Source organism: Arvicanthis niloticus, chromosome 17 (genome assembly GCF_011762505.2).
Source record: "Arvicanthis niloticus isolate mArvNil1 chromosome 17, mArvNil1.pat.X, whole genome shotgun sequence".
In the NCBI taxonomy this organism is placed as follows: domain Eukaryota; kingdom Metazoa; phylum Chordata; class Mammalia; order Rodentia; family Muridae; genus Arvicanthis; species Arvicanthis niloticus.
Genome location: NC_047674.1, coordinates 54,505,076 through 54,532,995, shown reverse-complemented (window position 1 = coordinate 54,532,995; position 27,920 = coordinate 54,505,076). Strand labels below are relative to the sequence as shown.

Below are 27,920 nucleotides of genomic sequence, written 5' to 3'. Positions count from 1 at the left end.
CTACTACTCAACAAAGCAGCCACACAAATGAGTTGTCTGATACCTTGTTGTTTATGGAGCCGCTCCAACTCAGTCCTGAGATAAAATATTTTCTTTTGCCGGGCTTCCTGTTCAGTTTTCAGTTTTTCTCTCTCTTCAATAACCTACAGAGTACAAAATGGAAGGGGGTATGATCTGAAGTTCCCCAAAAGGGCAGTTGGGGGGCGAGGAGTAGGGGAAAGAGATAAGCTATACCTGCATTAGACTATAAAATCACATGACTAAACATCAAGATCATAGAGTTAGAACGTTAAGACCAGAACTCGATCACTGTGAGCTAGTTTTACTCCCTTTGCAAGTTAACTACAGCCCACATCTATGGGACCATCTGATCTAATATCCTGTGACTACCAAAACCATACAACGTATTCTTAGCAGACCAGAAGTTTTCATCAGTTCAAATGCTAAGAAGCCAGCCAGTGGTGGCACACACCTTTAATCCCAGCACTTGGGAAGAAGAGACAGGTGGATTTCTGTGAGTTCCAGGCCAGCCTGGTCTATAAAGCACATTCTAGAATAGTCAGGGCTGTTACAAAACAAAACAAAAATAAAAATAAAACACACACACCTCATGTATCTACATCCACAGTGTAACCTGGTACTTGTGTTCCTGGGCCAGGGCACTCACTCTGGTTAAAAAACAAATTCTTCCCTTTGAAAACTGTTTTGTGTTGACAGGAGCCCTCAGCTTCCAACAGCCTCCTGCTGTTCTACCTATCTAGCACTTGTGCTTGAATCTTAAGACTTAAAGCACAGTGTAGTGGCATTCTCCTCTAAATCCTAGCACTCAGGAGGCTTTTGCAAAAGGACTGCTGTAAGTGCAATGTCAGCCTGGTCTATATAATACACTCTAGAAAAGCTTGGGGCAGAGTAAGACCTAGCCTCAAAACAAAACACCTTCATCCAAAGTTCAAATGCCTGCACACAGAAGCTTTGTAGTCAAAGTGACATTTTATTCAAATACAAGTTCAAAACCAGAATTCAATCCTCTTCTTCAGAACCAAACTACTGAAAAAGGTTTCAAGGAGAAAGTACCTACAGCCACTGACAGCACTGGATAGAGACTCTGGATCCAGGTGGAGACATAAAGAAAAGAGCTGAAATGTGGATCTGAGTGGCTTGTATTAGCTGCATTATATATTTCATGTTATTTAAACTTCACAACATTTTCTCTATTTTACAGTAGAAAAAGTGATCAGCTATCTTTGGGCTGGAGATCAGCAGTTCCGAGCAGGCACTGCTCTGGCAGAGGACCTGAGGTCATTTCCTAGCACCCAGATCAGGTGGCTCACAGCTGCCTGTAACTGTAGTTCCAGGGCATCCCACAGCCTCTTCTGGACTTGTTGGGCACCTCTCCACATGTGCACAAGTTCATATACAGACAGGAACGTATATATATATATATATATATATATATATATATATATATATATATATACATAATTTATATACATACATAATTAAAAATAAGTGTTGGGGCTGGAGAGGTGACTCAGTGGTTAAAAACACTGACTGTTCTTCTAGAAAACCTGTGTTCTGTCTATTCATAGCACCTACATAGTGGGTCACAACTGCTTATAACTCTATAGCCCAGAGGATCTAAAGCCCTCTTCTGGTCTCTAAAATACCAGGCACTAATATAGTGCACAGACATACAGATAAACATACACATAAAATAAATACATTCTTAAATTAAAACTAAAAAGAATCTTTTTTAAAAAAATCAAGGTCACACCAGTCTGAGTAAATGTAAAATAGAGATATAGACTGTGAATGGTGCAGTGGTGGCGCACGCCTTTAATCCCAGCACTTGGGAGGCAGAGGCAGGCAGATTTCTGAGTTCGAGGCCAGCCTGGTCTACAGAGTGAGTTCCAGGACAGCCAGGGCTACACAGAGAAACTCTGTCTCAAAACCAACCAACCAACCAACCAACCAACCAACCAACCAACCAACCAGATTGTGAATGGTGGCAAATGCACTTCACTGAACTCAGGAGTCAGAACCAGGTAGGCCCCTTGAGTTAGAGGTCAGTCTCCATAGAGAGCTCCAGTCCAGCCAGGAATATATAGCAAGACCCTGGTCTCAAAATAAACACACAAAAAAAGAAATATAGCTGTCCTAAATTTTATGATCTTTTAACCATGTTACTACCAGCTAACGGGGGAGGTGGGGAAAGCAAATATGGCTTATCTTTAATAGGCAAATGAGAAAAGCCATGTATTATCAGCCCTGACTTAGTGTAAGGCTCTTAAAGAGAAAGTGCTCCCTGGTGGAGAGAGGGCTCAGTGGTTAAGAGCACTGGCTGTTCTTCGAGAGGTCCTGAGCTCAATTCCCAGCACCCACGTGATGGCTCATGACCATCTACAATGAGATCTGATGCCCTCTGCTGGGACATAAGCAACCATGCAGACAGAAATATGCATCTATGCATACATAAATAAATCCAAAGAAAAAGAATTTAGAGTGTTACCCTCACACTGATTTTTCAAGCCTCCTTTAATCCCAGCACTTGGGAAGCACAGGCAGGCAGATTCTGTGAGTTCAAGGCCAGCCTGGTCTACAGAGTGAGTCCAGGACTAAGACTACACAGAGAAAGCTTATGGGGGGACAGGGAAACAGTCTCTAAACTTCTTTTTCCTTAAAGTTTTGTCTTCATTAAAAGTTAAGACCGTCAATGAAACTTAAGGCTAAAGTTCAAAATATCTGAATACCATTGAAAGTTAAAATGTTTTTTGTTTTTTTGTTTGTTTGTTTGTTTTTTGGTTTTTCGAGACAGGGTTTCTCTGTATAGCCCTGGCTGTCCTGAAACTCACTCTGTAGACCAGGCTGGACTTGAACTCAGAGATCCGCTTGCCTCTGCCTCCCAAGTGCTGGGATTAAAGGCGTGCACCACCACTGCCCAGCAAAATGTTTTTGTCTTCTAAGAATTACATTTCTTTACAATGAATAAGAGACTGTAAGGTACTTTAAGGTTCGAAGCTTCTACCATCAGTATCTTCAGACCATTCATGACAGAAAAATAAACAAAAAGGCTAGCCATCACAGCAGGACCTAATGATGAGACTTGTTGCTTGGCTATGGCAAAACATGAGGAGCTCACAGGAGCAATTACATACGTTACTTAGATAATGATATAAACCTCCAAAAAATGCAGACCTTACAAACTTTCACCCCCTCTTAAAAAAAAAACAAACAAACAAACAAACAAACCAGGAACAAATTACCATGTTAAAATAGCAAACTAAAGCATGAGATGCCCAGAGCTGATATTCACCTTCTGCTTCTGGGAGGCACGGTTCTTCTCATCAGAGATCTTCTTTGGATTATATCTTATGAGTGATGGAATGGATACCCGAACAGGAATCCGCTTCACAGAAATCGAGCCTAGTACTGGTATTTCTTGTTTGGGCTTTACAGGAGTCACAGTGGGGATCACCCGGAGATTGGGCCGACTACGAGTAGCTTGTTTGGTTGCTGGTATTAGCCTGTGTGGGTCAGATAAAGGGTGGCTTGGTGGTTGAGAGGCAGGATACATAGGCCACCTTGAGGCTGCATATGCCATGTAGTGTCTATAAGCATCAAAGGAGGCAGAGGGAATGACAGATCCCTGGTAATTTGGAGGTATCCGAGCCGCAGCAAACTGAGAGGCCCTTGGTATATGAAACTGAGATAAAGCAGCAGAGTGAGAAAGTCTAATTGGGGTAGATGGGGCTGATGGCAACATGCACCGAACAGCAACTGATGATTGAAACCCACTGCCAACTACCTCTGGTCCTGAAACATGACGCACTGGATGGTCAGACTTTAGGAAGGGAGGGCTATTTTTTGTGTGCAGGTAAGGATCCACTGGGGAAGCTGGGTGTGGATGAGATCCTTCTGGGGACTGAGTACTGTGATGTGCCTCCCTACTCTCTGGTCTGTGAGGGTCTGATGAGCGCCAATCAGTGGTGAAACTGTGGTCAACTGAGGAACAGCGGTCAGCTGAAAAGTGTCGGTCAGCAGACAAGTGTCGGTCAGCTGACGAGCGTCGGTCAGCTAAGGGGCGTGATGATGGCTTCTTGCCATGAAGTCTCTCCTGGGTTCGTGCAGCCAATTTACCAATTTCTGCTACTCCAATATCCAGCCCTATGGTCTTAAGCAAGTCATGAATCTTGGCATATTCTGGATTACTTTCTTCTAGTGATTCTAGCTTTACAGCTGGAGTTGAGGGCTGAGAGTTTGCCTTCTGTCTCGTACCTGTACTCTTGGGCTCCTCCAGGGACTTAGGTGGAGATTCTGATTTTATATCCTCCTCTTCATCCCCATAGAGAAATTTCTCTTCATCCTCAATATCAGGGAAGCTACGTCTTCTTTTTTCCTGTGTACTGGTAGGATCAGCCAACATGCTCAGAATTCGAGAAAAGCCACTGCCATCCTGGCTAGCTCTCTCATGGGGCAATAAGAAGTCTGTCTGTTGCTCAAGTCCCTCAGCCTTCAAATCCAATTTTTCCTTGAAGCACAGAAAACTGTCAAATTTTTCACTGTTGTCTTTAGGTATCTCATGGAGGGGACCCCATTGGTATAGGTTACTCTGGGGTTCCTTCAGGTCAGCCTCCACTGTAGTTCCCTTGTTTTCAATCTCTGAAGTAAAAGCAGCAATAGCACCACTCAGTGGAAGAGGTGAATGTTCAGAATAAAGAGGGCGATCCTCACTGGAGCTGGTACCGCTAGAAAAGCTCTCAAGCTGCAAACACAAACATGCTGATTTAGCGTTTAGACAAATCACAGAGCACTAGCAACTGAGATAAACATTTTTTGAATTGGGGAGATATGTATAGATAAAAAGAGAAGTGATATTAGCTAAGTTCAAGAAACAAGTCCTCTCTCCAATGGTCTCTGTTAGAGAAGGAGAAAGAGGAACTCAGTAACTGAATGGTCTTTACCCATGTGCTTTTTTCCTTATCAAAGAATTTGAATTCAAAAGGATTTTAGATATTTCCCCTAGTTTAGTTTCCTTTTATTTTTTGCTTTAAGAACTGTATTATTATTGTTGTGGTGGTTGTGGGAGTGAGAGGTGTCTGACTCTATGGGCACACAGCATGGTGTGTGCTGGGGAGGAATGTGAACACATGGGCACACAGGAGCATGGTGTCGGGGGGAGAGGGGAGGTGTGTGAATATATGGACACATGACCAATGTACATGGGTAAGGGGAGAGAAGGGAAGGGGAGGAGAGGGGAAGGGAGGGCAGGGGAGGGAAGAGGTAGGTGAATATACAGACACACACATGAGCACTGTATGTGTGAATTTTCAGGAATTAGGTTCTGGGAATCCAGCTCAGGTCATCAGGTTTGCCCCCAGCCCTGCTGCTGGGGTGGGGTCTAACTATGTAGCTCAGGCTGACCTATGAACTCTCAGTGTGCTCTAACAGGCCTCGAGTCCTCATGTGCTAGTCTCTCAGTATACACCACCCCATCCAACTTGTTCTCCTATCCATTGATGACCAAAAGAAAAAACACACAAGTCAGACTACTCTGGAGACAGGAAACTCTAGAACTCTTAACTATCGGTCTCCTTCTGCTTCTCTAAGTGCTTCAGTACTTGCTCAGAAGCCTTCAGTCAAATTAGTACTCTTGCCTGACTGTCTTTTCATGGGAAGGAAAAACAATGTCAAGGCCAGGAATGTTACGATTTCTCTAAAATCCACACAGGAAGTGGATGGTTCCAAGACAGAATCATTTCATTTCTAGTCTAATGTCCTACAACTCCCAAGCTGTCTTCTTCTAAAGAGATGAAAAGGCAATCAGGATATGTTCTCCTTTGCCCTCAAGCTCCATTTCCAGGAACTTCACATTCAAAGATTCCTATAGGTCTGTTCAACTTAGGGAGGAAAAAAATCAAGGCAGATCCTCTCCAGAATGTATTTAGAAAGTTATCTGGCAACAGAAGTCCTTGTTGATGCACTATGAGCCTACAGTTTAATTTGAGAACCACTGTTAGGCCTAACAGTGTTAGTTAGCAATGTCACACAGACTACCAACAGAAATTTAACAGAGACCTGCAAGGAAGGCTTCATGTCCACTTCAATTCGTTTCTTCAGAATGGACTTCTTGGGCATCACAGGTATTTCCTCAGGCCGTTGCAAAGAATATCCAGGCTCTGATGTTGTTAGGACACCTGACAACCCAGGGATGGAACAGCCAGTCCGATCATCATCAACACCCACCAGCTCTTGACTCAAGCTCCTACTTTGCTCCTCCTCCTCTCGCTTTCGCCTGGCAAGGTCCAGTTCTCTAAACTCAGGGTCTAGAAACCTAGGGGTTGGGCTGCTTCTTCGCTGTCGATAGTTTCGAGTCCCAGATGCAAAACTTGAGTGATCCCCTCCTGTGCTGTGTACCTTCTCCGTGTCATCATAACGGGGCCTTTTGGCCTCCCGGCTTCTTTCCTCAGATCGCACACAATAGGAGGAGCTTTTAAGTTTGTCTCTATTCCGTTCTGCTCCCCTCAACAGTTCATCATGACAACTGCTTTGAGGACTATACTCAGATCGATGCAGAAAAGTTTCTCTTGTTCGGTAGTCCTCATCAAGCTGTCCCAAGAAGGGACTATGTGGCCCCTCCTCCCGAGAAATGTATCGTTCAAGTCCCCGAGAGCACTGGGAGCTTCGAGTGAAGACAGAATCATCAGTCAGGTCATCCCTGAGGAAAGAAACAAGCATCACTGAATATATTGGACTTGGAGAAAGAAATGCCAGACAATGCTAATATAATTTAGGAAGTAGACCATAGAATTCTTAAAGCAAAAGTAAATAATTATGAAATCCAAAGGACGATTATACATGGAACATTTCCTCTCCCTTTCTCAGGGTTGGGAAATGTCACAAGCAGCTTTAGACTCTAATTAAGAGGTGTTACTACTAGTACATCTAACAGAATTCTTAGGCTAATTACTTTTAAATTAGTCTGAGGACACAGAGTATCACATACACTAGAGTTCAGGAGATACAAAACCATCACAAAGAGGCTAGAAAAATGATTTACCAGTTAAGAGTGCATACTATCTTCTACAAGACTCAAGTTTAGTTCCAGTACCCATGTTCAATGGCTTACTCCAATTTTAGGAGATTGGACAGCATCTTCAGAATATGAGGATGCTTGCATTCACATGAACATACTCACACAGAAACACATATACACACATAACTGAAAAATAAACCTTAAAAAAACCACAAAGAGTCCTAATTGATACATGACTTGCTAGACCAGATATACGAGTCTACACCTTTAATCCTAGCACCAGGGAGGCAGGTGGATCTGAGTTACATGGCTACAAATTGAAACACTTGTCTTTGGAAAAAAAAAAAAAAAAAAAAAACCCAGCCTGGAAAGATGGCTCACTAGTTAAAAGCACTGGATGTTCTTCTAGAGGACATGGGGACATGGGTTTGATTCACAGCACCCACAGGGTGGTTCACAACCATATATCTGTAACTTCAATTTCAGGGAATTTAATCCTTCTTCAGGCCCCATGCATGCCCACAGTACCTAGACATACACCCATACACATAAATGTGACTAGCTCAATTCAAGCTTTGTCAGGACTAGCAGCCCTGGCATTACCTGTGAATTTATTAAACACTAATCATTTAAGCAGACATGATGGCGAGTATCTGTAATACTAGTGAGGGTACTGAGTTCAGAGCCAACCTGGGCTCTAGCAACTTTTGAGGACAGACTGGCTAGAGGACACTAACTCAAAAACAAAACAGAAGAACAAAATAGAGATACAGATTCTTAGGCTCTATCCCAGGCCTATTGGACTAGGGTTTGAACTTTAATGAGATTTCCAGGTGATTTGTATGTGCTTTAAAGTTAGAGAAGAAAAAATTCAAGAACAATGGCTTTCAAGCTTTATTCCATGGTTTAGGGTTGTTTCTTTTTCTTTCTTTTTTTTTAAAGATTTATTTATTTATGTATGTATATGTGTACACCGTTACTGTCTTCAGACACACCAGAAGAGTTCATCAGATCCCATTACAGATGGTTGTGAGCCACTGTGTGGTGCTGGGAATTGAACTCAGGACCTCTAGAAGAGCAGCAGCCAGTGCGCTTAACCTCTGAGCCATCTCTCCAGTCCTAGGGTTGTTTCTTAATCTGCTTTGCTTTCCTTAGCTGTGCAGGGGATAGAATCTGAGCCTCCACATCTAACAGGCAAGTACCTATCACTGAGCATCTGTATTTCCAGCCTACAGAGAATCTACAAAGCACTTAGGAGCTTCCTAAAGGAAGATGCTAGGAAAGCAAAGAGTCCCTAGACCCCCCCCCCCCCCCACTCATCTAAGTTGGACCAGTCCCAACTTCATGTCTACACACTCAAGCCTAGACTATTTCTCCTGGGGGAAGTTTCCTTATAAGAATAACTAAGAACTGTTTGAATCATGTTCCTTCCTGCCTTGCCTGGATTACTATAGGACTCAGAAATAAGTGATGTTCTGGCTCACTGTGTATTTTTATTGTTCAGAAATACAAAGGTCTCAGACCTTTGCAGCACAAAAATCAAGATTCAAGTTGAGGTAGTTTTCCTTCTAGCCCAGAGGCAGATAAAAAAAATTAGCCATTTGGCAGCAATATGGCCACAGAGCTTCTAAGAGCTAAACCGCAAGGATTCTGATGTATATCGTAGATGGAAATGAAATAAAGGTCCTCTAGGATTTTCTGTTTTGTTTTCCAAGACAGGGTTTCTCTGTGTAGCCTTTGCTGTCAAAGAACTGGCTTTGTAGACCAGGCTAGCCTCAAACTCATAAGAGATCTACCTGCCAGTCTCCCAAGTGATAGGATTAAATATGTGTGCCACCGCTGCCCGGCTCCTCTAGGAGTTTTTTAAAATTGCATTAAAATTTTTTTGTATGTGTACATGTCTGTATGTATTTGGGCACATGTGTTCTGTGGCACATGTGTGGAGGTCAGAGGACAATCTGTGGAAGTTGGTTTTCTCCTTCTACTGTATTCGTTCTAAGTAGCTCAGGTCTTCAGGCTTACTGGCAAGTGCTTTTACCCTGTTCAGCTCTCTTGCTGGCCAGGAGATCTTCTAGAATTTTAGAAATCTAATTTCATCTAGAAAGGAAGGAAGAAAGAAAGGAAGGAAGGAAGAAAGGAAGGAAGGAAGGAAGGAAGGCAGGCAGGCAGGCAGGCAGGCAGGCAGGCAGGCAGGCAAAAAGAAACCAGGTCATCTCAGGAGTTAGGAAGCTGAGGCAAGATTATCACCATAAGTTTGAGATCAGACTGGACGGAATGAGTTCCAGGCCAGACTGTGTTTTAAGGTGGAACCTAGTCTAAATAAAATAAAATAAAATAAAATAAAATAAAATAAAATAAAATAAGATCTGAGACTGGAGAGATGGCTCAGTGGTTAAGAACACTAACTGCTCTTCTAGAGGACATGGGCTCAATTCCCAGCAACCAAGTAGCAGCTCACAACTACCTATAACACCAATTTCAGGGGATCTGACACCCTCACACAGACATAGATGAAGGAAAAGCATCAATGCACACAAAATAAATTAACCGTAAAAAAACTTTATTAAAAAATCTAGAATGAATTACCAGCCAGAAAAAATAATTAATAACTATTTCTTTTTTAAATTTTAAAAAGATTTATTTTAATTTGTTTATTTATGTGGGTTCATGTGTTCTATTATCCACAGGAAGCCAGAATTTTGGGTTCTCTGCAGTTGGAGTTACAGGCAGTTGAGTGCTGGAAACCTAACTTAGGTCCTCTAAAAGATCAGTGTAGGTTCTTAACCACAATGTTATCTTTCCAGCTGCCATATGTTATTGTTTCTAATAACTTTTATGTTTCTAAAAATGACCTTTTAAAAATATTAAAAATGTTTATATGCATAGGTGCTTTGTCTTCAAGTATGTCTGTGCACCAAATGCAAGCATGGTGCCACTGGAGGCCAGAAAAGGACATCAGATGCCCTGGAGCAGATAGCTGTAAGTTGCCATGTAGGTGCTGGGAATCAAACCTGGATTCTCTAGAAGAAAAGCCAGTGCACCCCCCCCTCTTTTTTAAAGATTTATTTATTTTATGTATGTGAGTACACTGTAGCTGTCTTCAGATACAGCAGAAGAGGGCACTGGATCCCATTACAGATGGTTATGAGCCACCATGTGGTTGCTGGGAATTGAACTCAGGACCTCTAGGAGAGGAGTCAGTGCTCTTAACCACTGAGCTATCTCTTTAACCTCACAGAAATTACTTTTAAAAAGAAAAACGGATAATTTTGAGGTTTTAATATATTATGAAACATAATAAACTAAGAATGACCTATGAAATCAAACAACACTAGAATAAAAATTTTACTCTATCAACTATAAAGACACCTATTTCCAGGGAGATATGTTTATGAGTTGACTATCATCAAACCACCAACCAACAAATCTCATATTAGTGCAGGAGAAAGAACCCATAAACTATATGTATAGTAGCAAGGTCACCTATGTTCTACTCCTCACTAGAACTAGGACATATCACCACCAAAAGAAGCATTAACCCAAGATCTAATATGCTACCAGTTACCAAGAAGCTAAGGTAAGATGGGCCTCATGGAAGCCTAAGTACAGACTCAGGATGTCCAACAAAAGGAAATACAAAACAAGAAGACACAAGTTAGAAAAAAATGCAGAAGTTATCATGTAAATATAGTCCAGAATCAGATGCTTATTAGAAATTCACTCCCTTTTCTCAAGGACTCCTGGGGTTAAAAGAGAACTGGCTGTCATAAGGGACAGCTCTGGAGCTATGAGTTGGCTCAATGAACACTTGCTATTTGTCCAGAGGATTAGGGTTTAGTCTCCTATACAGAAGCTCACAACTATCTGAAACTCCGGTTGTAAGAGCATTCAAAATGGGCACTGGACATGCAAGTGGTATATAAACATACCACTTACACACACACAGTCACAGGGCACTGGACATGCAAGTGGTATATAAACATACCACTTACACACACACAGTCACAGGGCACTGGACATGCAAGTGGTATATAAACATACCACTTACACACACACACACACACAGTCACATTCAAGACACACAGAATTTTAAATTTTAAAAAAATAAGTACTAAAAAGAATCACAATTGCCAGTCAGTTGTGGCACACAGCTTTATTTAATCTTGGTACTAAGGAGGCAGAAGCAGTCAGATCTGTAAATTTGAGGCAGACTGGTCTACAGAGCTAGTTCCAAGACAGCCAGGGTTCAACAGAAAAACCCTGTCATAAAAAACCAAAAACAAACAAGCAAACAAAAAAATCACAATTGCCTTTAGCCAGTGACAGACACTATAAAAGCTTAGGCTAAGCTGGACATGGTGGCACACAACTTTAATTCCAACAATCAGAAGGCAGAAGTAGGAGGATCTTAATGAGTTCTAGGCCAGCCTGAACTGCATACTAAGTTCCAAGACAGCCAGGACTAGATAGTGAGATTGTTTGCAAACAACAGCAGGAGCAGCCTTGGCTAAAGACCAATTGGTTTTGTTTTATTCTGGTTTTAGTTCTTTGAGACAGGGTTTCTCTGTGTAGCCCTGGCTGTCCTGGAACTCACTCTGTAGACCAGGCTGGCCTTGAACTCAGAAATCTCCTACCTCTGCCTCCCAAGCACCATGATTAAAGGTGTGAGTCACCACCACCCAGCTGACTCTTATATGCACATTTAAAATCATTCAGGAGTGCAAGCTGATAGAAGTTTATATAAAAACAAGAGGTTTTTTCTGGTCAGTGGTGGCACGCACCTTATTCCACTCAGGAACACTTGGAAGGCAAAGGCAGGCAGACTGCTGTAAGTTGAGGCCAGCCTGGTCTACTGATCAAGTTCCAAGACAGCCAAGGCTACTTGAAAAAAAAAAAGTTAGATGTGGGTAATAGGAATATGAGGGCTCACTGTACTTTATTCTCTATTTTTAAAACTTATTTTTATTAGCATACATTAGTTGTATAAAGTAACATATTATGACATTTCCTATATGCATAATGTATCTTGATTATATTTCCCCCATTGCCCCTTTTTATCCCTTTCACCTTTCCTACTGATCCTTTCCTAGTACCAAATACTATTCTATGGTTTGTGTCTGTTTACATATTTCCATTAAAGAAATTTAAAATGTAAGGCTAGAGGTATAGCTCAATGATAGAGTGTTTGCCTAGCATATGCAGGCATTGGGGTTAGTTTTGTAGTATCTGGGGATACCACAAAAGTAAAACAAAATAAAATATCTGTCTATAGGAATGATTCTCAACCTATAGTTGCAATCCCTTTGGAAGTTGAACGACCCTTTCATAGGGATTGAAAATCAGTATCTTGCATATCAGACATTTACATTACAATCTATAACAGTAGCAAAATTACAGTTATGACGTAGCAACAAAAATAATTCTATGGTGGGGGGTCAGCACATGAGGAACTGTATTAAAGGGTTGCAGCATTACCAAGGGTGAGAACCACAAAGAAGCTTGTACAACAATATTCACAGTAGAGTTATGAAAGAAAAGACAACCCAATGACAGTCACCCATTTACTAATAACAAATAAACAAAATTTGGCATATGTGTACAATGAAATATTACTGGCAAGAAAAAGAAACACCATAAACATAATGAACCTTAGATTATGTGAAAGCCAGTCACAAAGAATCATACATTATATGAATAGTCAAATTCATAAAGTAGAAAGTAACTTAAAGACTGCCTAGAACAGATGTAAGGGTAAGGGGAGTAAAGGTTAAGTATATAAGGATTCCTCACGACATAATGAAAATGTTCTATAGTGTACTGTAGTATAGATACACAACTCTGTGAGTATGTGTCTTAGTGTCCAAGTGTCTTAGAGTTTTTCAATCAACTTGTTCTTACTTCCTTTTTAGAATAAGTTACAGTCCTCTAGAAGGTTGGTAAGGTAAGACCACAATCTTGATAGCTTGGTGTGCTGGCTACTTTTTTTGTTAACTTGACACAAGCTACAGTCATGAGAGGAGGGAATCTCAATTAAGAAAATGTCACCATAATATTGGGTTACAGGCAAGCATGTGGAACATTTTCTTAATTAATAATTGATGGGGAAGGGCCTAGCCCATTGTAGGTGGTGCTGGTGGTCCTAGCTAAGCAGACTAAGAAGCCAATAAGTAATGTCCTTCCATGGCCTCTGAATCAGGTCCTGCCTCCAGTTTCTTGTCCTGTTTGAGTTCCTGTCCTGACTTCCTTCAGTGATGGACTACAATGTGGAAAGGTGAGCCAAATCCTTTCCTTTCCAATTTTGTTCTTGGTCATGGTGTTTCATTATAACAATAGAAATCCTAATTAAGTCACTTGGTTATTACCTACAAACCTAATAACAAGACTTGTCAGATTCAATAGAAGAGAAAAAATTTGGGGGGTGAGGGTCTCGAGAAAAAAATTAACATGGTCTATTAGAAATAAAGATTTTATTTTAAAAAGTGTGTGTGTGTGTGTGTGTGTGTGTGTGTGTTTCTGTGTCTGTACATAGCTATGTACACTTGAGTACAGGTGGCCTTGTAGGCCAAAAGTGGACACTGGATTCCTTGACACTGGAGTTATAAGTCTACAGCTGGTTGTGAGTTATCAGACATGGGTTCTAGAAACTAAACTCCTGTCCTCTGCAAGAGCAGCAAGTGGTAGCTGAAGACTAGACCCACCATCAGGAAAGACACTGAATATGGTAATGGATCAACACCTGATAATCCATTCAAAAAGTAATCATAGCCTGAGTATGGTGCACTCTGATCTGAGTTTGAGGTCAGCCTGGTCTACAGAGTTCAGGATAGCTAAGGCTACACAGAAAAAGGTCTATCCTGAAAACAAACAAACAAACAAAAAAGTAACCACAAATGTACAGGTGATAAAGTATAAAAATATAAAAACCAGCCCCACAGCTCCCACGTAGACCCTTATCTCACTTCCTCTGAAACACATGATTCTGGAAACACTGCAGTTCTAAACACGTTATGAGGAAAATCAACTTTTTATAACTTAAACAAAGAGTTGGTTATCAGAAGCATATATGCATAATAAAGAGGAAATGTCAGTCTACATACCGCAAAACCCAGCAAGGAAGGAAGAGAATCACACCCTGTACCACCACCCCAGTCCACCTACTCAATCATCTCTCAAAATAGAAGCAGACGGAAGGGCAAGAGCTGTTGACTCAATCAGCGATCCAGTCAGATAGCCTGAAGCTCTGGCTTTAGAAGCTTCAGTGCTATATAAGACCGTCCTCCCTGCTTCACTGCATCCACAGCCATGGAGCTTAAAGTAAAGACCACTGTCCTCAGACTTCCAGGCCAGTTGTCCCAGTATGCCAGCCTATACACTATACAACACTCAACACTACCTGTGACAAACACTATTTCCTTGATTAATTACTATGAGTCATTTATGAAAACCTCAATGTGCTAGACAGAGACTATGGCACACATGCTCTAAGATGGAGAACAGGCTGTCCTGCACTCCTATCCATACCTTTTTCCTTTTGTGAGGCAATAAAGTTATTTAATCCTCATATATACTTTTCAGTAATTAAGGTCTATATTCAACACTGTATAGCTTATTTACTTTTCCTTAGCACTCAAGAACTATAAGCAGTAATCACACTTAAAAATTTTAAAGATCTCTAACCTTCTATTACTGCTTCATACATTTAATATACACACATGCATTATTTACTTAAATGCTTTTAGTGTCTACTCTGGCCTATTTGAATAAACTAAAAAAAGAATCATTAAAAACTAATTTTGTAGTAGGATGTTGGGGTCATGCTTGTAATCTCAGCCAGCACTCAGGATGCAGAGTCAGGAAGATTTTTGTGAGTTCCAGGTCAGCCAGCCAGGACTACATAGACTGTCACATACCCCTCAAAAAAGCCAAGTAGACTACCACAGGCCTTTAATCCCAGCACTGGGAAGCAGAAGCAGAACCAGGACTATATAGTAAAACTATCTCAAATAAATAAATCCTCCATCAGTAAGAAAACTTCAAATATTGTATATGGTGGCCCATGCCTTTAATCCCAGCACTGGGAAGCAGAAGCAAGAGGATCTCTTGAGTACAAGGCCAGTCTAGTTTACAGACCGAGTTCCAAGATACATAGGGATACAGAGAAACCCTCTCTTAAAAAAAAAAAAAAAAGAGGAGGAAGAAAGCAAGCAAGTTTAAAAAAAAAAAAAAAAGACTTCCCATTTTGTCCAAAACCTTCATTGTAGAAGGGGCTATTCTTAGATTTTAATCCAGTATTTGATTATGTCCCCTTAGCTTCTCTTGCTACTTGTACTATGTTGTTCTTTTTCTGGCACATGTTTCATTGAGAAACAGAATCTTTATCAACATACTCTTCCCACTCAGCAAGCCTTTTCCAGTGTTCTATCTTCCACTAGACAGACACCGGATGACTTCAGTGCTAGCACCAACTTTCAAACACATCACTTACAAAACAGCAATATGTCTGCCTTCCAGAACTAGTATGGTGCACCTGCTATAGCTGAAGCCTACCTGTCCATGTCCTCCAGACCATCCACTGGAGATCCCAGCCGGTCACTGAGCCGACGCCGCTCTGGTGTGCTAACACAGAAGTGGTCATTGCCAACTGTGATCCTTAAACTCTGCTCCAAAGAAGAATCAGAACACAGACCAGGAGAACGTCTCTACAAAAAGTTAGAACAAAAACAAAAAAAAATATATGGTAGTCAACATGAATGCATCTCTATGCCCCAAAATGTTCTCCCTACTTATAAAATTGTTGTCTGTGGTAAGGAACCACGCTACAATAAAAGAGAATTTTAGAAGTTTCCTTAGAGGAAACAAATTCTTTTGAGACAGTTTCTTTGTTTAGGCCTGGCTGTCCTAGAATTCACTCTACTGTACACCAGGCTAGCCTCGAACTCAGATCCATCTGCCTCTGCTTCCTGAGTGCTGGGATTAAAGGCATGTGCCACCACCACACAGAGATAAGAGTGATATTCTCCACTTGTTCCTAAAAATTGTCCACTGTGTAGCAGAGATTACACAGAAAGATTGTGTCAAAAAACAAAAACAAACAAAAAAAACACCAAGACCTCTTATTCTTAGGGACCATGGGAATAGCCAAATAAAAATCCCTGCTCTCAGGACCTATATATATCTAACTAAAGAAGGACAGGCAAAGCCAATTAAGTTTTAAGTACTTCAGAAGGTATCAATAAGTTGCACAGTCACTAGAAAAGATGAAGTTTAAAAGACAAGGAAAAGGAGGAATCACTCGAGATAGGATGGTTAAAGGCAGCATGTCTGAGATGTTGCCACTCAATGGGAAGCACACAGGTCTTTCAAAGAAAATCGGATGTTTCAGGTCAAAGGAAACATCCCAGGAATCAATGAGTATGCTCTGAGGCAGTTACAGCAACGTGACAGAGAGACAAGACAAAATTAGGAAATTTGGATTTGATAATGTGGTAAGAGCCACAGGAGGGTTTTAAGCATTAAAGTCATGTGATCCAACTACGATTTTCCTCCTGATGCTGGGACTACTTGATTTCTCATCCTCTTAAGGTCTTAATTCAAGACTCACTTCTCATGACGCTCTTTGCCTTGAAATTGTAACTCACTTAATTTTTGTTTTTAGCCCTTAATCACATTTAACACAACACAGAATTTCTAACTTCATCTATTTATCATAACTGTATCTAATTCATGGCAGATGATCAATATATGCTTATTAAATGTATAAAATAAAGGCTTAAAATCAGTTTGGAGGCTCCAGTTAACAATGAGTACTGTTCTTCCAAAGGACCAGACTTTGGTTCATAGCACTCACTCAACAGCAGCTAACAACTATCTCCAAGGGATCCAAAGTCTCCACCAACATCTGCATATATATATATATATATGTATACACATATATACATATATACACACACACATATACACATATATATACATTGTGTATATATACACACAGATACCTCATTCACGGGTACACCTGAATACACACTACTAAAAATATTTTTAAAAAATCAATTTGATGGCTGAACACAGAAAAACAATACATGATGAGTAGCAAGGGTAAATTAAGAAGACAGCAAATTTAACAATCCAGGAAGAGGTAACTGGGTCATCAGAGTGGTGGGAGGTGACAGGGTAGCCTAAGGGTTTCCCTTGAAGCTACACCTAACAGCTTAGATGAGGAAAATGTTTGGATGAAAAGAGAAAACATCTTCCTACAGGACAGAGAAGTGGAGTGAATATAGTAGCAGAAGAAGGGGGGGGGGGGCTGCAGCATTCTACTCTTCATTCCTCTGTAGTGAGGGCTTTGAGAAGTCTTAACAAATGTGACAAATCAGTTTATGACCAGAACACTAGGATACTGTAGTGTCACCTGAGAGATCAATATCACACCTACATTCTTTTTTTTTTTTTAAATTGGGATGCTAAGAATCCAAGTGGGGTTTTACATTTTTGTAAGCCCGACTGAGTACTACTGAGCTACACCCACCACCACCACAAACTGACCCCAGACTCTTCCTCTAGCAGCGCATTTTAACATGTAAAATCTCGGGCTTTGAGAATCAAACATGTGAACTGAACCACAGCTCCATCACTTGTGTGTCACCTTGATCAAGTTACTTAAACCTCTCTGAGCTGGTTCCTTGGCTGTGATGAGTAACATTTATTGCTATTGCTTTACCTCAAGGGACCGTGAGCCCTAACAGACTGCTGGTAGCTGCTCTCATGTCACTAGCTGGTGGCAGCAATCTCAATGATTGATTATGTACACCTCTCTCGTCGGAGCAACAGCTCCAACTGAGACTCCATGACAGCTAAAGCATCCAGCCGGCTCTGGTTCACGTTTTCCTCACTGGTCACCAGGCATTTCAGATGCTTTGCTAAACTCGGGCCTAAAGGGGGATGAATTTGACCAAACCCAAGGGAAACGCCAAAGTGCCAGTCAGTGTGGATGAAATTCCCCCTCGCTTTGGTGAACTTTTCCACATAGCAAGAGCGAAAGCCTCTTCCCAAGAAACAGGGCGTTCTGTTCCAACCCGGTGACCGAACGGGTCCCGAGTCCGTTATTGTGTAAACGAGGCGCCCAGGGCTGTCAGGGAGCGGGGTGGACTCGGGACGTTCGGACTCTGGCGTGCGGGCCCGGGGACTGGGGATCTGGGGGCAACACGGGCTAAGGGTGGGATTACCCGACTGCCGCCGTCGCCTGGATGGTCTCCGCGGCCGTCCCGGGCGAAGTCGGCGCGGGACTCGCCTCGAATGCTGCCTCGGAAGCCACCCAGGCCAGGTGGGTAGTGTCGCCGGCTCCGCGGTGGCGACGGGGAGCCGCGACGGGCGCGCGGCGGGGACGGGGAGACACGACGACCCCGCGGAGGGGATGGCGAGGCCCGGCGGCCCCGGGGCGGAGACGGCGAGGCCCGGCGGCCGCGGGGCGGGGACGGGGAGCCGCGACGACCCCGAGGCGGGGACGGCGAGGCCCAGCGGCCGCGGTGGCCTGAGGGCGAGCGGTGGCGGCGGGTAGGGAGCCGCAACGAGGAGCAAGAGGGCGGCGGCGACGAGGGGCGCCGTGCCGGGCCTGAGGAGGCGCCCAGGGAACGGCTCGATGGCGGGCCGCTCGCGCTGCCGTCTTTCGGCCGGTGCGAAGAAACAGAGGAGCGGGAGCCACTGCGGTACATGGCTACCGGGAGCGCCTCGGATGCGGCCCCCGGAGCGTGCCGCCACAGCTGCAGGCACGGCCGCCAAGACCGCAGCGGGCCGCCCTCGCGGACCCAGCAGCCCCCTCCCCGCGGCCCGGCCCCGCCCCGCCCCCAAGGCCCGGCCGAGCGCGCCCCGCCGGCCAGCGGTTGGAGGGCGCGGGCACGCGCCGACACACCCCCCGCCCGCCCAGGCTCTCGGCGGCCGGACGCAGAGAGCGGCCGCGTTCGCGGGGAGCAGTGGGGAGGAGCGCGGACGAGCACCAGGGACGCGCGCCCTGGGGTGCGCAGGCCCCGCCTCTCGGCCGGCAAGATGGCGACCGGCGAGCCGCCCACTTCCCCTCCCCCAGAGACCACGTGACGCGGAGAGAGGGAGCACCCCCCCGCCCCGGCAGGCGGGGCGGAAGAGCCGGATGAGTGGGCGGGGCCAGGTGTGTAGCGGAGGGCTCAGTAGCTTGGTTCCCAGGCTCCTGGGGCGTGTGTCCTTTTCCTGCCCACACCCTTTTACTCTACACAAATGATTATAGTGAGAATGCAAATGACCCCTACTCGCACTCCTAAGTCCCCCCAGAGGAAGCATGGCGTTGTCAGTTGACTTTCCAGTCCAATAATTCATAGAGGTTGAAATCGAGAAATGAGAAAGTGCAGGAAGGTGAAAGTCAAACATTAACAGACATCAGTACAGTTTCCAGACGTTTTGGCCAAGCGTTACTGTAAAACGATGGAGGCCACCATCGGAGCAACCCATACTGTGACAGGCCCAGCAAAGAGTTTGGAGATATTAATGGTGCAGAGATTCACATGGGGGCAAAAACTCACACGCAGAAAATAGAAATAAATCTTCAGAAAGAAAAAGACAACAAGATAAGGGACAGTCAAAACATAGGAAAATAGGGCCTAGATAGAAATGGCTCTGGAGGTCTTATTCCTAGCACTTTCGTGGTAGCTCACAGCCATCTGGGACTCCAGTTCCAGAGGATCTCACACCACGGAAAAAAAAAAAAAAAAGAAAATATGTTAACCCTAAACAATAGCTTCATATTTTTCACCCCCTAAACACAAATTTGGAATTTGTGTAAAAATCACATTTCTGAGCCAGGCAGTGGTGGCGGCACGAACTTTTTAATCCTAGTAATCAGAGGCAATATCAGGTGAATCTCTGAGTTCGAGGTCAACCTGGTCTACAGAGAGAGTTCTAGGACAGACAGGGCTACACAGAGAAACCCCGTCTCAAAATAAATAAATTAAATAAATAAAAAAACAAAAATCAGATTTCTGAAAAAATATTACTTTGGCCTCTCTCTCTCTCTCTCTCTCTCTCTCATCAGGTCTCACTATGCAGCCTTAGCTGGTCTGGAATTTGCTATGTAGATCAGGCTAGCCTTGAAGTCTTACAGCCTCCCACCTGACCCCAGGTAAAAATTTTACCAGCTGGATTCCCTTACATTTGCTTATTTTATCCTACATTATTGATACATTTTTAAAATATACATGTTATTTAATCATGTTATATTGAAAAAGTTAATCTACCAGAGGTATGTGCCCTGTCTTTATCATACCATCTATGTATTTAGTCATCTACACTCCCATGGAATCTAATAGACGAGGAAAGATAAATCACTATGTACATTTACTTGAAGTCAACCCTTACTGTTTACTAGAGTCTCAGTTACCTGAGGCCTGTCTCAAACTCAGTGTGTTATCAGAGGATGGCCTTGAACCCCTGATTCATCTGACTCTGCTTCCTAAGTGCTGGGAACACAGACATGGAATACAGTTATTTAGAGTCAAAATTAATGCCTTTGTTTGTTTGTTTGTTTGTTTGAGACAGGGTTTCTCTGTGTAGCCTTGGCTGTCCTGGAACTTGCTCTGGAAAGCAGGCTAGCCCCAAACTCAGAGATTTGCCTGCCTCTGACTCCTGAGTGCTGGGATTAAGGGTTCCTGCCACCACTGCCTGGCCAGAGTCAATACAGTTTATATCAGGATTTGCTATTCTAGTATTAACATTGTCTCCTCTGTCTTTCTCCAATAATAAAGTATTTATTAAGCAAAGCAGCCAGTCTCTACAATATATAATCAGAAAAGCTCCTTCTTGCTCATCATGCCTGCCCTCTGCAGAGCTGTTTGTGTGTCCTGAATGAAAGTCTTTGCAGAGCCCTTTACTTCCAAACACTCGGTCGGTATCATGAGCAGTGTTATTGCAGCATACAAATGTCCAGTCCGGGTTCACAAAGCCTTTCCTAGGCACACACCTGGGTGATCAGGCTTGCGAGGTAATCCTCAGAGCCTTCCAGAGTTCCAGGCTCAACCCAAATAAACCTTTAAACTTCCTTTCAGATAACAGCTCCACACTTGCCACACACATTAGGGAGTGGGCTAGACTTCCGGTAGAAACTCCTTCTTCCCGGAGTAAAATGGTGGGAGAAGAAATGCAAAGTCCAAAGGTTTCTCCAACACAGTCCTCAGCTTTCTTCCACAGGCTGTATCATGGACGCTGGCAGACTGCTCCTCCATTTCTCACCATGTCCCTCTGAGATGAAGGAATGGAGTACCTGGCATCGATTCGGTTGCTTTCTGCCTTTGAGGCCTTTGCTGAAAGGTCAAAGACAATAGAAAGAATCGAATTAAAAACATCTCTCAACTGTTGTCTGTCACCAGTTCAATGCATTCTTACTGGATTTGTGATGAAAATGGCTAAGAGCCTTCACGAGTCACGGGCTGCACCGTGTGACCAAGTTCACCTGATGAAACTCCCTTCCCTAATGTGATGATTTGGAGATCAGTAGGGTTAGAGGAGGTGGTAAAGCAAGGCTCTCTCAGTGTGAATGTGCCTTACAAGACGAGAAAGAGACATGGAACTCTTTTTCTGTGCCATGTGTGGTCACAGAGAAAACAGTCATCCACAAATGAGAAAAGAAGTCTTTATGAGGGGATGAGCTGCTGACACCTGGATGTTGGATCTCTCAGACTCTGGAACTTTAAGAAGTAACTGTCTATTATTATTATTATTTTGAGATAGGGTCTCACTTAGCTGTGGTTGGCTTCAAACTTACTATGTAGCTGAAGATGACCTTGGACTCCAGGTCTTCCTGCCTCCCAAGTGCTTGCTATAGGCATGTCCAGCACACAAGGCTGTTTCTGTTTTTGAGAGCGTCATTCTGTAGCCTGGGTAGGTCTGGAATGTACTTTATAGCCCAAACTGACCTTGAGCACATCATAGCAACCCTCTTGCTTCAGCATCCCAGATACTAGGATTACAGGTATAAGCTGCCATGTCCTGTTAGATATCTATTAGTTAAGCGGCTCGGGCTGGGTACATTGTCATACGTGTACATTCCGTTATGGTTTTAATAGGAAGCTGCCTCCCACAGCCTTTCCTTGAAGACTATAGCTTGCCCCTGCCCCTTCCTGCACTCCATTCTCCTGCATCGTGGTACTCATCTCTTTGCTCTGCCACATTCTTTAGGCCATGATAGACTAAATTTTCTAAAACGGAGCCAAAATTAAAAACTCCTACCTAAGTTGTCTCCTCTCAGGTATCTGTCACAGCAATGAGAGGCCAACCAATACAGGAAACGGGTGCCTAAGGAACAGGGTCAATAATGGGGTTGCTTACCTTGACCATGTGGTTCTTAAAACTTGGGAACTGATTTTCTGGAGGGATTTGGAAATGCAGACTAGATAAACCCTAGACTGTTTCATTTAGTGGGTGGTTTTTGTGTGAGCTCAGAAAACCAGAATACTAGCATGATTGTGAACAGAAAGACTGTGTTCATGAGGTTCCAGGTTAAAACGAGGACTTTGTTGTGGACCAGACTAGAAGCCACTCATGTCACATCCTGGCAAGAAACATGTCTGAATTTTGTCCACATCCTGAGACTTTGTAGGAGGCTTCGTTAAAATGTGACAAGTTCATCGGGTGGAGAACATTTCAAATCAGTCTAAGTACTCAGAATGTGACATGGTTGCTTTTGTCTGCTTTTAGTCAGACTTACAATGAGAATCCATAGCAGAAAGCAAATAAAGGAGACATGAGAAACTTGTAGTTTGGTTAAGAAAAGCCAGAGCAAGAAGAGATCAGTATCATCTTTGAGAGGACTGGGCATGGTAGCACAAGCCTGTAATCCCAACTTTTGGGAGGCAGAGGCAGGTGGATCTCTATGACTTCAAGGCCAGCCTGGTCTACAGAGTGAATTCAAGGACAGCCAGAGGTTTATTGAGAGGCCCTACAGTCAAAAAGAATTGGGGGTGGGTGGGTGGGTGGACAGGTGGCTCAGTGGTTAAGAGCACTAGCTACTCTTCTAGAGGATCCAGATTTAATTCCCAGCACCTGTCACAGTTGTCTACAACTGTCTAGTCCCAGGGAATCAATGCCCTTTTCTGGCCTCCATGGGGATCAGATACACTCGTGGTATACATACATGAAGATACACTCGTGGTATACATACATGAAGATACACTCGTGGTATACATACATGAAGGCAAAATGTTCATGTACATAAAAGTACATTTTTTTGAAAAAAGAAACAAAATATTCTGCATCAGAACTTAGGAAACATGTCCAAGGAATCTCAAGAATTTTCCAGACTTCACCCATTACCAACTCTAGAGTAAAAAAGACTTTTGAAAGACTTCCTTGGGGGAAAAGGTAGCTCCAGGGCACCTTGCTCATACAGGGACACATCACTGCTCAGATGCTCAGGGAGGCCAGTGTGGTCGTGGTTCAAAGGCCCTGCCTTCCACTTGAACCAACAACAGATCTTGAAACCACCCACACATTGGTGGTTTTGCAGGCACAATTTAAGATTTGCATGATTGTAGATGTTTTCCCTCAAGTTTTAGAGGAAATCTGAGGAACCAAACAGTATCTGAAAGGTGTAAGTCCTTGCAGGGAGCCCCTGAGAAAGCAATGCTTAAAGCTGTGGGGGGAATGTCTAGACGTCACATCTAAAAAAAAATCAGGATGTTTGAGATGCCAGGGACATCAGATGTTATTAGATTCTTAGAAGATAGTAAATTCTGCCAAGGAAAGCAGTAGGTGACAGTGAGTGGAGCCAGCCCGATAAACATGCTATATGGGCTATAAAAGGCAGGGTCATGGGGTCAGGGCTGCCCAAGCCTTGTGGACTCTTACTCATGTTGCTGGACAGAAAGCTACAGGACCTAGTGTGTAACCTGCTGGGTTTCAATCCAGTCTTTCTTTGCCATTCCTCCTTTTTAGAATGAGAATGTTCACTCTTTGCTGTTTTTAATGGAAGCATAGTTTTTTTTTTCAGGGCCTCACAGCTAAAACTTGACTTTTGATATGGACTTTTAAACAATGTTGGGTGTTTTGCCTGAATGTATTTCTGTACACCAAGTGTGTATCCAGTGTCCATGGAGGCCAGGGGAGGGCATCCGATCCCTTGGAATTGGAGTTACAGATGATTAGGAGCCAACCATGTGAGTGCTGGGAATCAAAACTGGCTCCTCTGAAAGAGCAGCCAGTGGTTTTGACTGCCAGGCAATCTTTCCAGCTCCTTGAAAAATTTTGGAAATGTTAAGATTTGGGGGACTCTGGGAATAGGATTAAATGCAGCTTGTATTATGAAATATCCATGAGCCTTTGGGGAATAGGGATTGGATGTTAGATTTCAGTAGGAACTGCTCCCCATGGGCTTACATGGTGAAGTCTTAGTTCCAGATGATGATGTTATTCTGAGAAGTTATGGAAATGTCAAGAGGAAATAGGCTTCTAGGGGCCTGCCCTTGAAGTTTCCCCTTGACATTTCCATTTTATAATGTTGACCCCTAGACTCAAGGTTACACCTGGCCTCAAGTGTCTCTAATTCTTTCTGCTTCTTATCTGCCATGAGGTGGGTAGCCTCAGCCTCATGTTTCCAAAGCTATTCCACTTCACTATTGGCACAGAATCAGTGAAGCCAAGGTCCGTCGCAGGATGTTTGGTCACATTAAGAACCCCAAGACTGGGTCATTTACTGGAAAAAAAAAAAAAAAAAAAAAAAAAAAACCGTTTCTACGTGTGGTATGGCTCAAACCTAGCACATACTCTTAATTTGAGAGCTTTGTGCTTATTGTAAACAGGATTAAATAAAGTCAACCATAGGTCAAGAGGCAGAGCAAGCAATCAGTTCACAGGGAGTGAATATAGAAGGAAACAATAGAGAATAAGAGGGGGGCTGGAGAGATGGCTCAGTGGTTAAGAGCACTGATCTTCCAAAGGTCCTGAGTTCAATTCCCAGCAACCACATGGTGGCTCACAACCATCTATAATGGGATCTGATGCCCTCTTCTGGTGTGTCTGAAGACAGTGACAGTGTGCTCATACATAAAATAAATAAATCTAAAAAAAAAAGAGAGAATAAGAGGAAGTCAGAGAGAGAGGCACAGGAAGTAGAAGGGAGGGACATTCAGCTTGAAGGTTTTTGAGACAATCTGGGGAAGGAGAACTTCCTTTCCTTTTTGGGACATCTACTGAGAAGGAAGGTGAGCTGGGTGCCTTTTCTGTCTATCTCAGCTAGCAAACTTTTACCCCAGCATCTGGCTCCCAAGTCTTTATCGGTAAAATCGAACATTTGATGCTCCAATGTATGGCATGACATTTGGACAGAGAAATCACGGCAGCTATGGACAAACTAAGAAGCCATCAGATTTGGTAAGTCACCTGGGAAGTCCTCAAGGAGAGAGCTAAAGACAGGAAATACCATGACACAAGGCACTAGAACCATGTGTGGTGCTTCTTTACATGGTTTGAAAACAAGCAGAAAATGAAAAGCTAATTGACTGAGATTGGCTCAATCCCAATTGTGATTACTATCATTTTGGTATTTCATATTTTACCCTTAATATCCATACTGGCTTTCTGTACCCTCTCAAAGAAAAAAAAAAGTCAAAGAGATATAGGAAAAAGAAAAATATGAAAAGTAGATTGGTAAGATATAAGCCTTAGAAAGACTTGTAAATGAAAATAAGAAAAGCACTCAGACACAAACAGGAATTTAGACGAGAACCCTATTGTGCCAGCACATGATGAAACTTAAGAGGGGCAGCCCTAGGGTGTTAGAAACCAGCATTAGTTTATCCAGTTACTATACAAGACCTACCATTACATGATAAGTACCCCCAAGGTTATGAAGAAAATAAATGGAATCCTATAGACATATTAGATTTGAGGAGATATAAGGAAATGATCGTTTCATATGGTGTGCATTTCCCTATGTGAAGCAGATATTAAATTCATGGGCAGAACAGAATTATCTCCCAAGACCAAGACTGGAAAGACTTGGCAACAGCAATAGTGGAAGCTGGTCTTCAGTTACAAAGGTGAACATAGTAGGAAAAGAGTCTAGGATCATAGAACAATGAACTAGGGCTAGAGGTATTAATATCTCCCAAGATCGGTTCCTAGGTCAAGGTCAATATGCCAAGTTACAAAGGCAGCTTTAATTTGATAATCACAAGTTATTTAGCAACTTTAAATGCTTAGAATAAGGTTGAAGAACCAAGAAAAAGGTCTGAGTCACTAAAATTATATAAGGCTTTGTTTGTTTGTTTGTTTGTTTTTTCAGACTGACGTCAGCTGTAAATAGAATAGTATCATATTCAGAAGTCAGAAGTCAGGAAAACACTAATCAAGTCATAGGCTTTTGAAAATGTTAATTTAGAATGCAAAGGGATGATTAGAACTTCAAAGGCAAGATCAGCTCCAACAGGTGAATGGATTAGAACTACATTTATGATGATACTCTAATAAGAGAAATAATTTCTAAAAGCTTTAAGAAAAATAAAAATGTGAAATGTTTTAATTGTGGTGAGCAAGACGATTTGAAAATGGACTGTAGGTACAGCTTTCCCAGAAACAATTTTTTCTAGAGATAATCCAGTAAGAAGGCCTCAGCCTTCTGAAGTATGCAGAAGGTGTGGCAAAGGCTGGCATCAGACTAATGAATGCAGAACATCAAGGGACAGGCAAGGTAACCTTTGCCTAGGGATCTTCCCGAAGTCTCCAATATCAAATTGATTCAATCATTCCATGTCAGTTTCAGGGAAACTCATCCACAGAGCAACTAAAAGATTAAATGCTTGTTGTTAAAAACAACACTGCTCTGGATATAATCATGGACAGAGTAGCTTCAGTAGATAAAAAAAAAAATTCGGGAGAGACCAAAAACCAAGTATTTTGGCAAACTGCTATAAATGATCAGAGACCAAAGCAAAAATATAAATAAATGGCATTAATATTGAAGGTTTAGTAGACACAGGAGCAGATGTCACAATTTGAACCAAAATCTTGGCATCCAGATTGGCCTTTTCAAGAGGTAAACATTCAGCTTCTAGGGATTGGAACTTTATCTCAGGTAAAACAAAGTGCAAGATGGGTCGAGTGCATAGGGTCAGAAGGACAAACAAAATTAAAGCCTTATGTGGACATAAGCCACAAACATAGCCATGAATTTATGGGGATGTGATTTGTTGCAGCAGTGGAAAACACAGACTAACATTCATCCAGTCTCAGAAACAAACCATAAAATAAGAATGCTTCTGAGAAAAATATTAAAAAGTATTATTAAGAACAGTCACAAACTGTCCAGGCTATCCATAAGCAACTGCCCTACCTTTAAATGGTTAACTGACAAACCTGTATGAGTAGAAAAATAGCCTGTGACAAAAGAAAAACTACAGGTACTAGAACAGCTGGTACCGGAGCAGCTAAATGAAGATATTCCCATGTTTGTTATAAATAAGAAATCAGGAGAATAAAGGATGTTAGTATTAAATGTTAACACCTGACAATAGTTCTGCCATATTGTCCAACAACCTTCATCTTATAGGTCATAACCATAGCCTGACCTAACAGATCCTCTGGACTCTGGAAATTCCCTAACCTCCCCTTCTCTAAGACCCAGCCAATCAATTTAAGGTCAGAGAGCCAGGCTTGGTCTAGATAACCTAAGTGCTACAAATGTTGCAAATGCATCTGTTTGTGATTTTTCCCAGATAAAAACTGTCCAGGAGAACTGCTTGGGGTCACACCTCGGCTCCGACTATTGGCTGCATCCCTGATTAATCAGTCTTGGAATGTATGTTCAATAAACCATCAAATCTGACTGAGATTGGTGTCCGAGTGGTTTGTGTGGCTAGTTTTGAACCCCAACATTTAA

The 27,920-nt window shown here is 42.7% G+C and overlaps 1 protein-coding gene and 2 long non-coding RNA genes across 5 annotated transcripts in view; 1 reads left to right on the top strand and 2 right to left on the bottom strand.

Moving 5' to 3' along the window:
* The window catches only part of Znf318 (zinc finger protein 318), a 37,391-nt gene extending 18,519 nt beyond the window's left edge, over positions 1-18,872 (bottom strand). For both annotated transcript variants that reach the window (XM_034521312.2, XM_034521309.2), the window contains exons 1-5: positions 18,256-18,872; positions 15,581-15,732; positions 6,076-6,715; positions 3,314-4,762; positions 44-143 (exon numbers count right to left, since the gene is read on the bottom strand). In XM_034521312.2, the coding sequence (XP_034377203.1) occupies positions 44-143; positions 3,314-4,762; positions 6,076-6,715; positions 15,581-15,732; positions 18,256-18,741 (2,827 nt within the window). In that variant the 5' untranslated portion in view covers positions 18,742-18,872. The remainder of the gene's footprint in view (positions 1-43; positions 144-3,313; positions 4,763-6,075; positions 6,716-15,580; positions 15,733-18,255) is intronic.
* On the top strand, positions 18,216-27,872 carry LOC143434869 (uncharacterized). The gene is made up of 4 exons (XR_013104707.1): positions 18,216-18,353; positions 20,088-20,174; positions 25,277-25,414; positions 27,757-27,872. It is a non-coding gene; the product is annotated as an uncharacterized LOC143434869 (long non-coding RNA).
* LOC143434870 (uncharacterized) overlaps positions 20,594-27,920 on the bottom strand; it is a 47,353-nt gene continuing 40,026 nt past the window's right edge. For both annotated transcript variants that reach the window (XR_013104708.1, XR_013104709.1), the window contains exon 3: positions 20,594-21,351. This is a non-coding gene — a long non-coding RNA (uncharacterized LOC143434870). The remainder of the gene's footprint in view (positions 21,352-27,920) is intronic.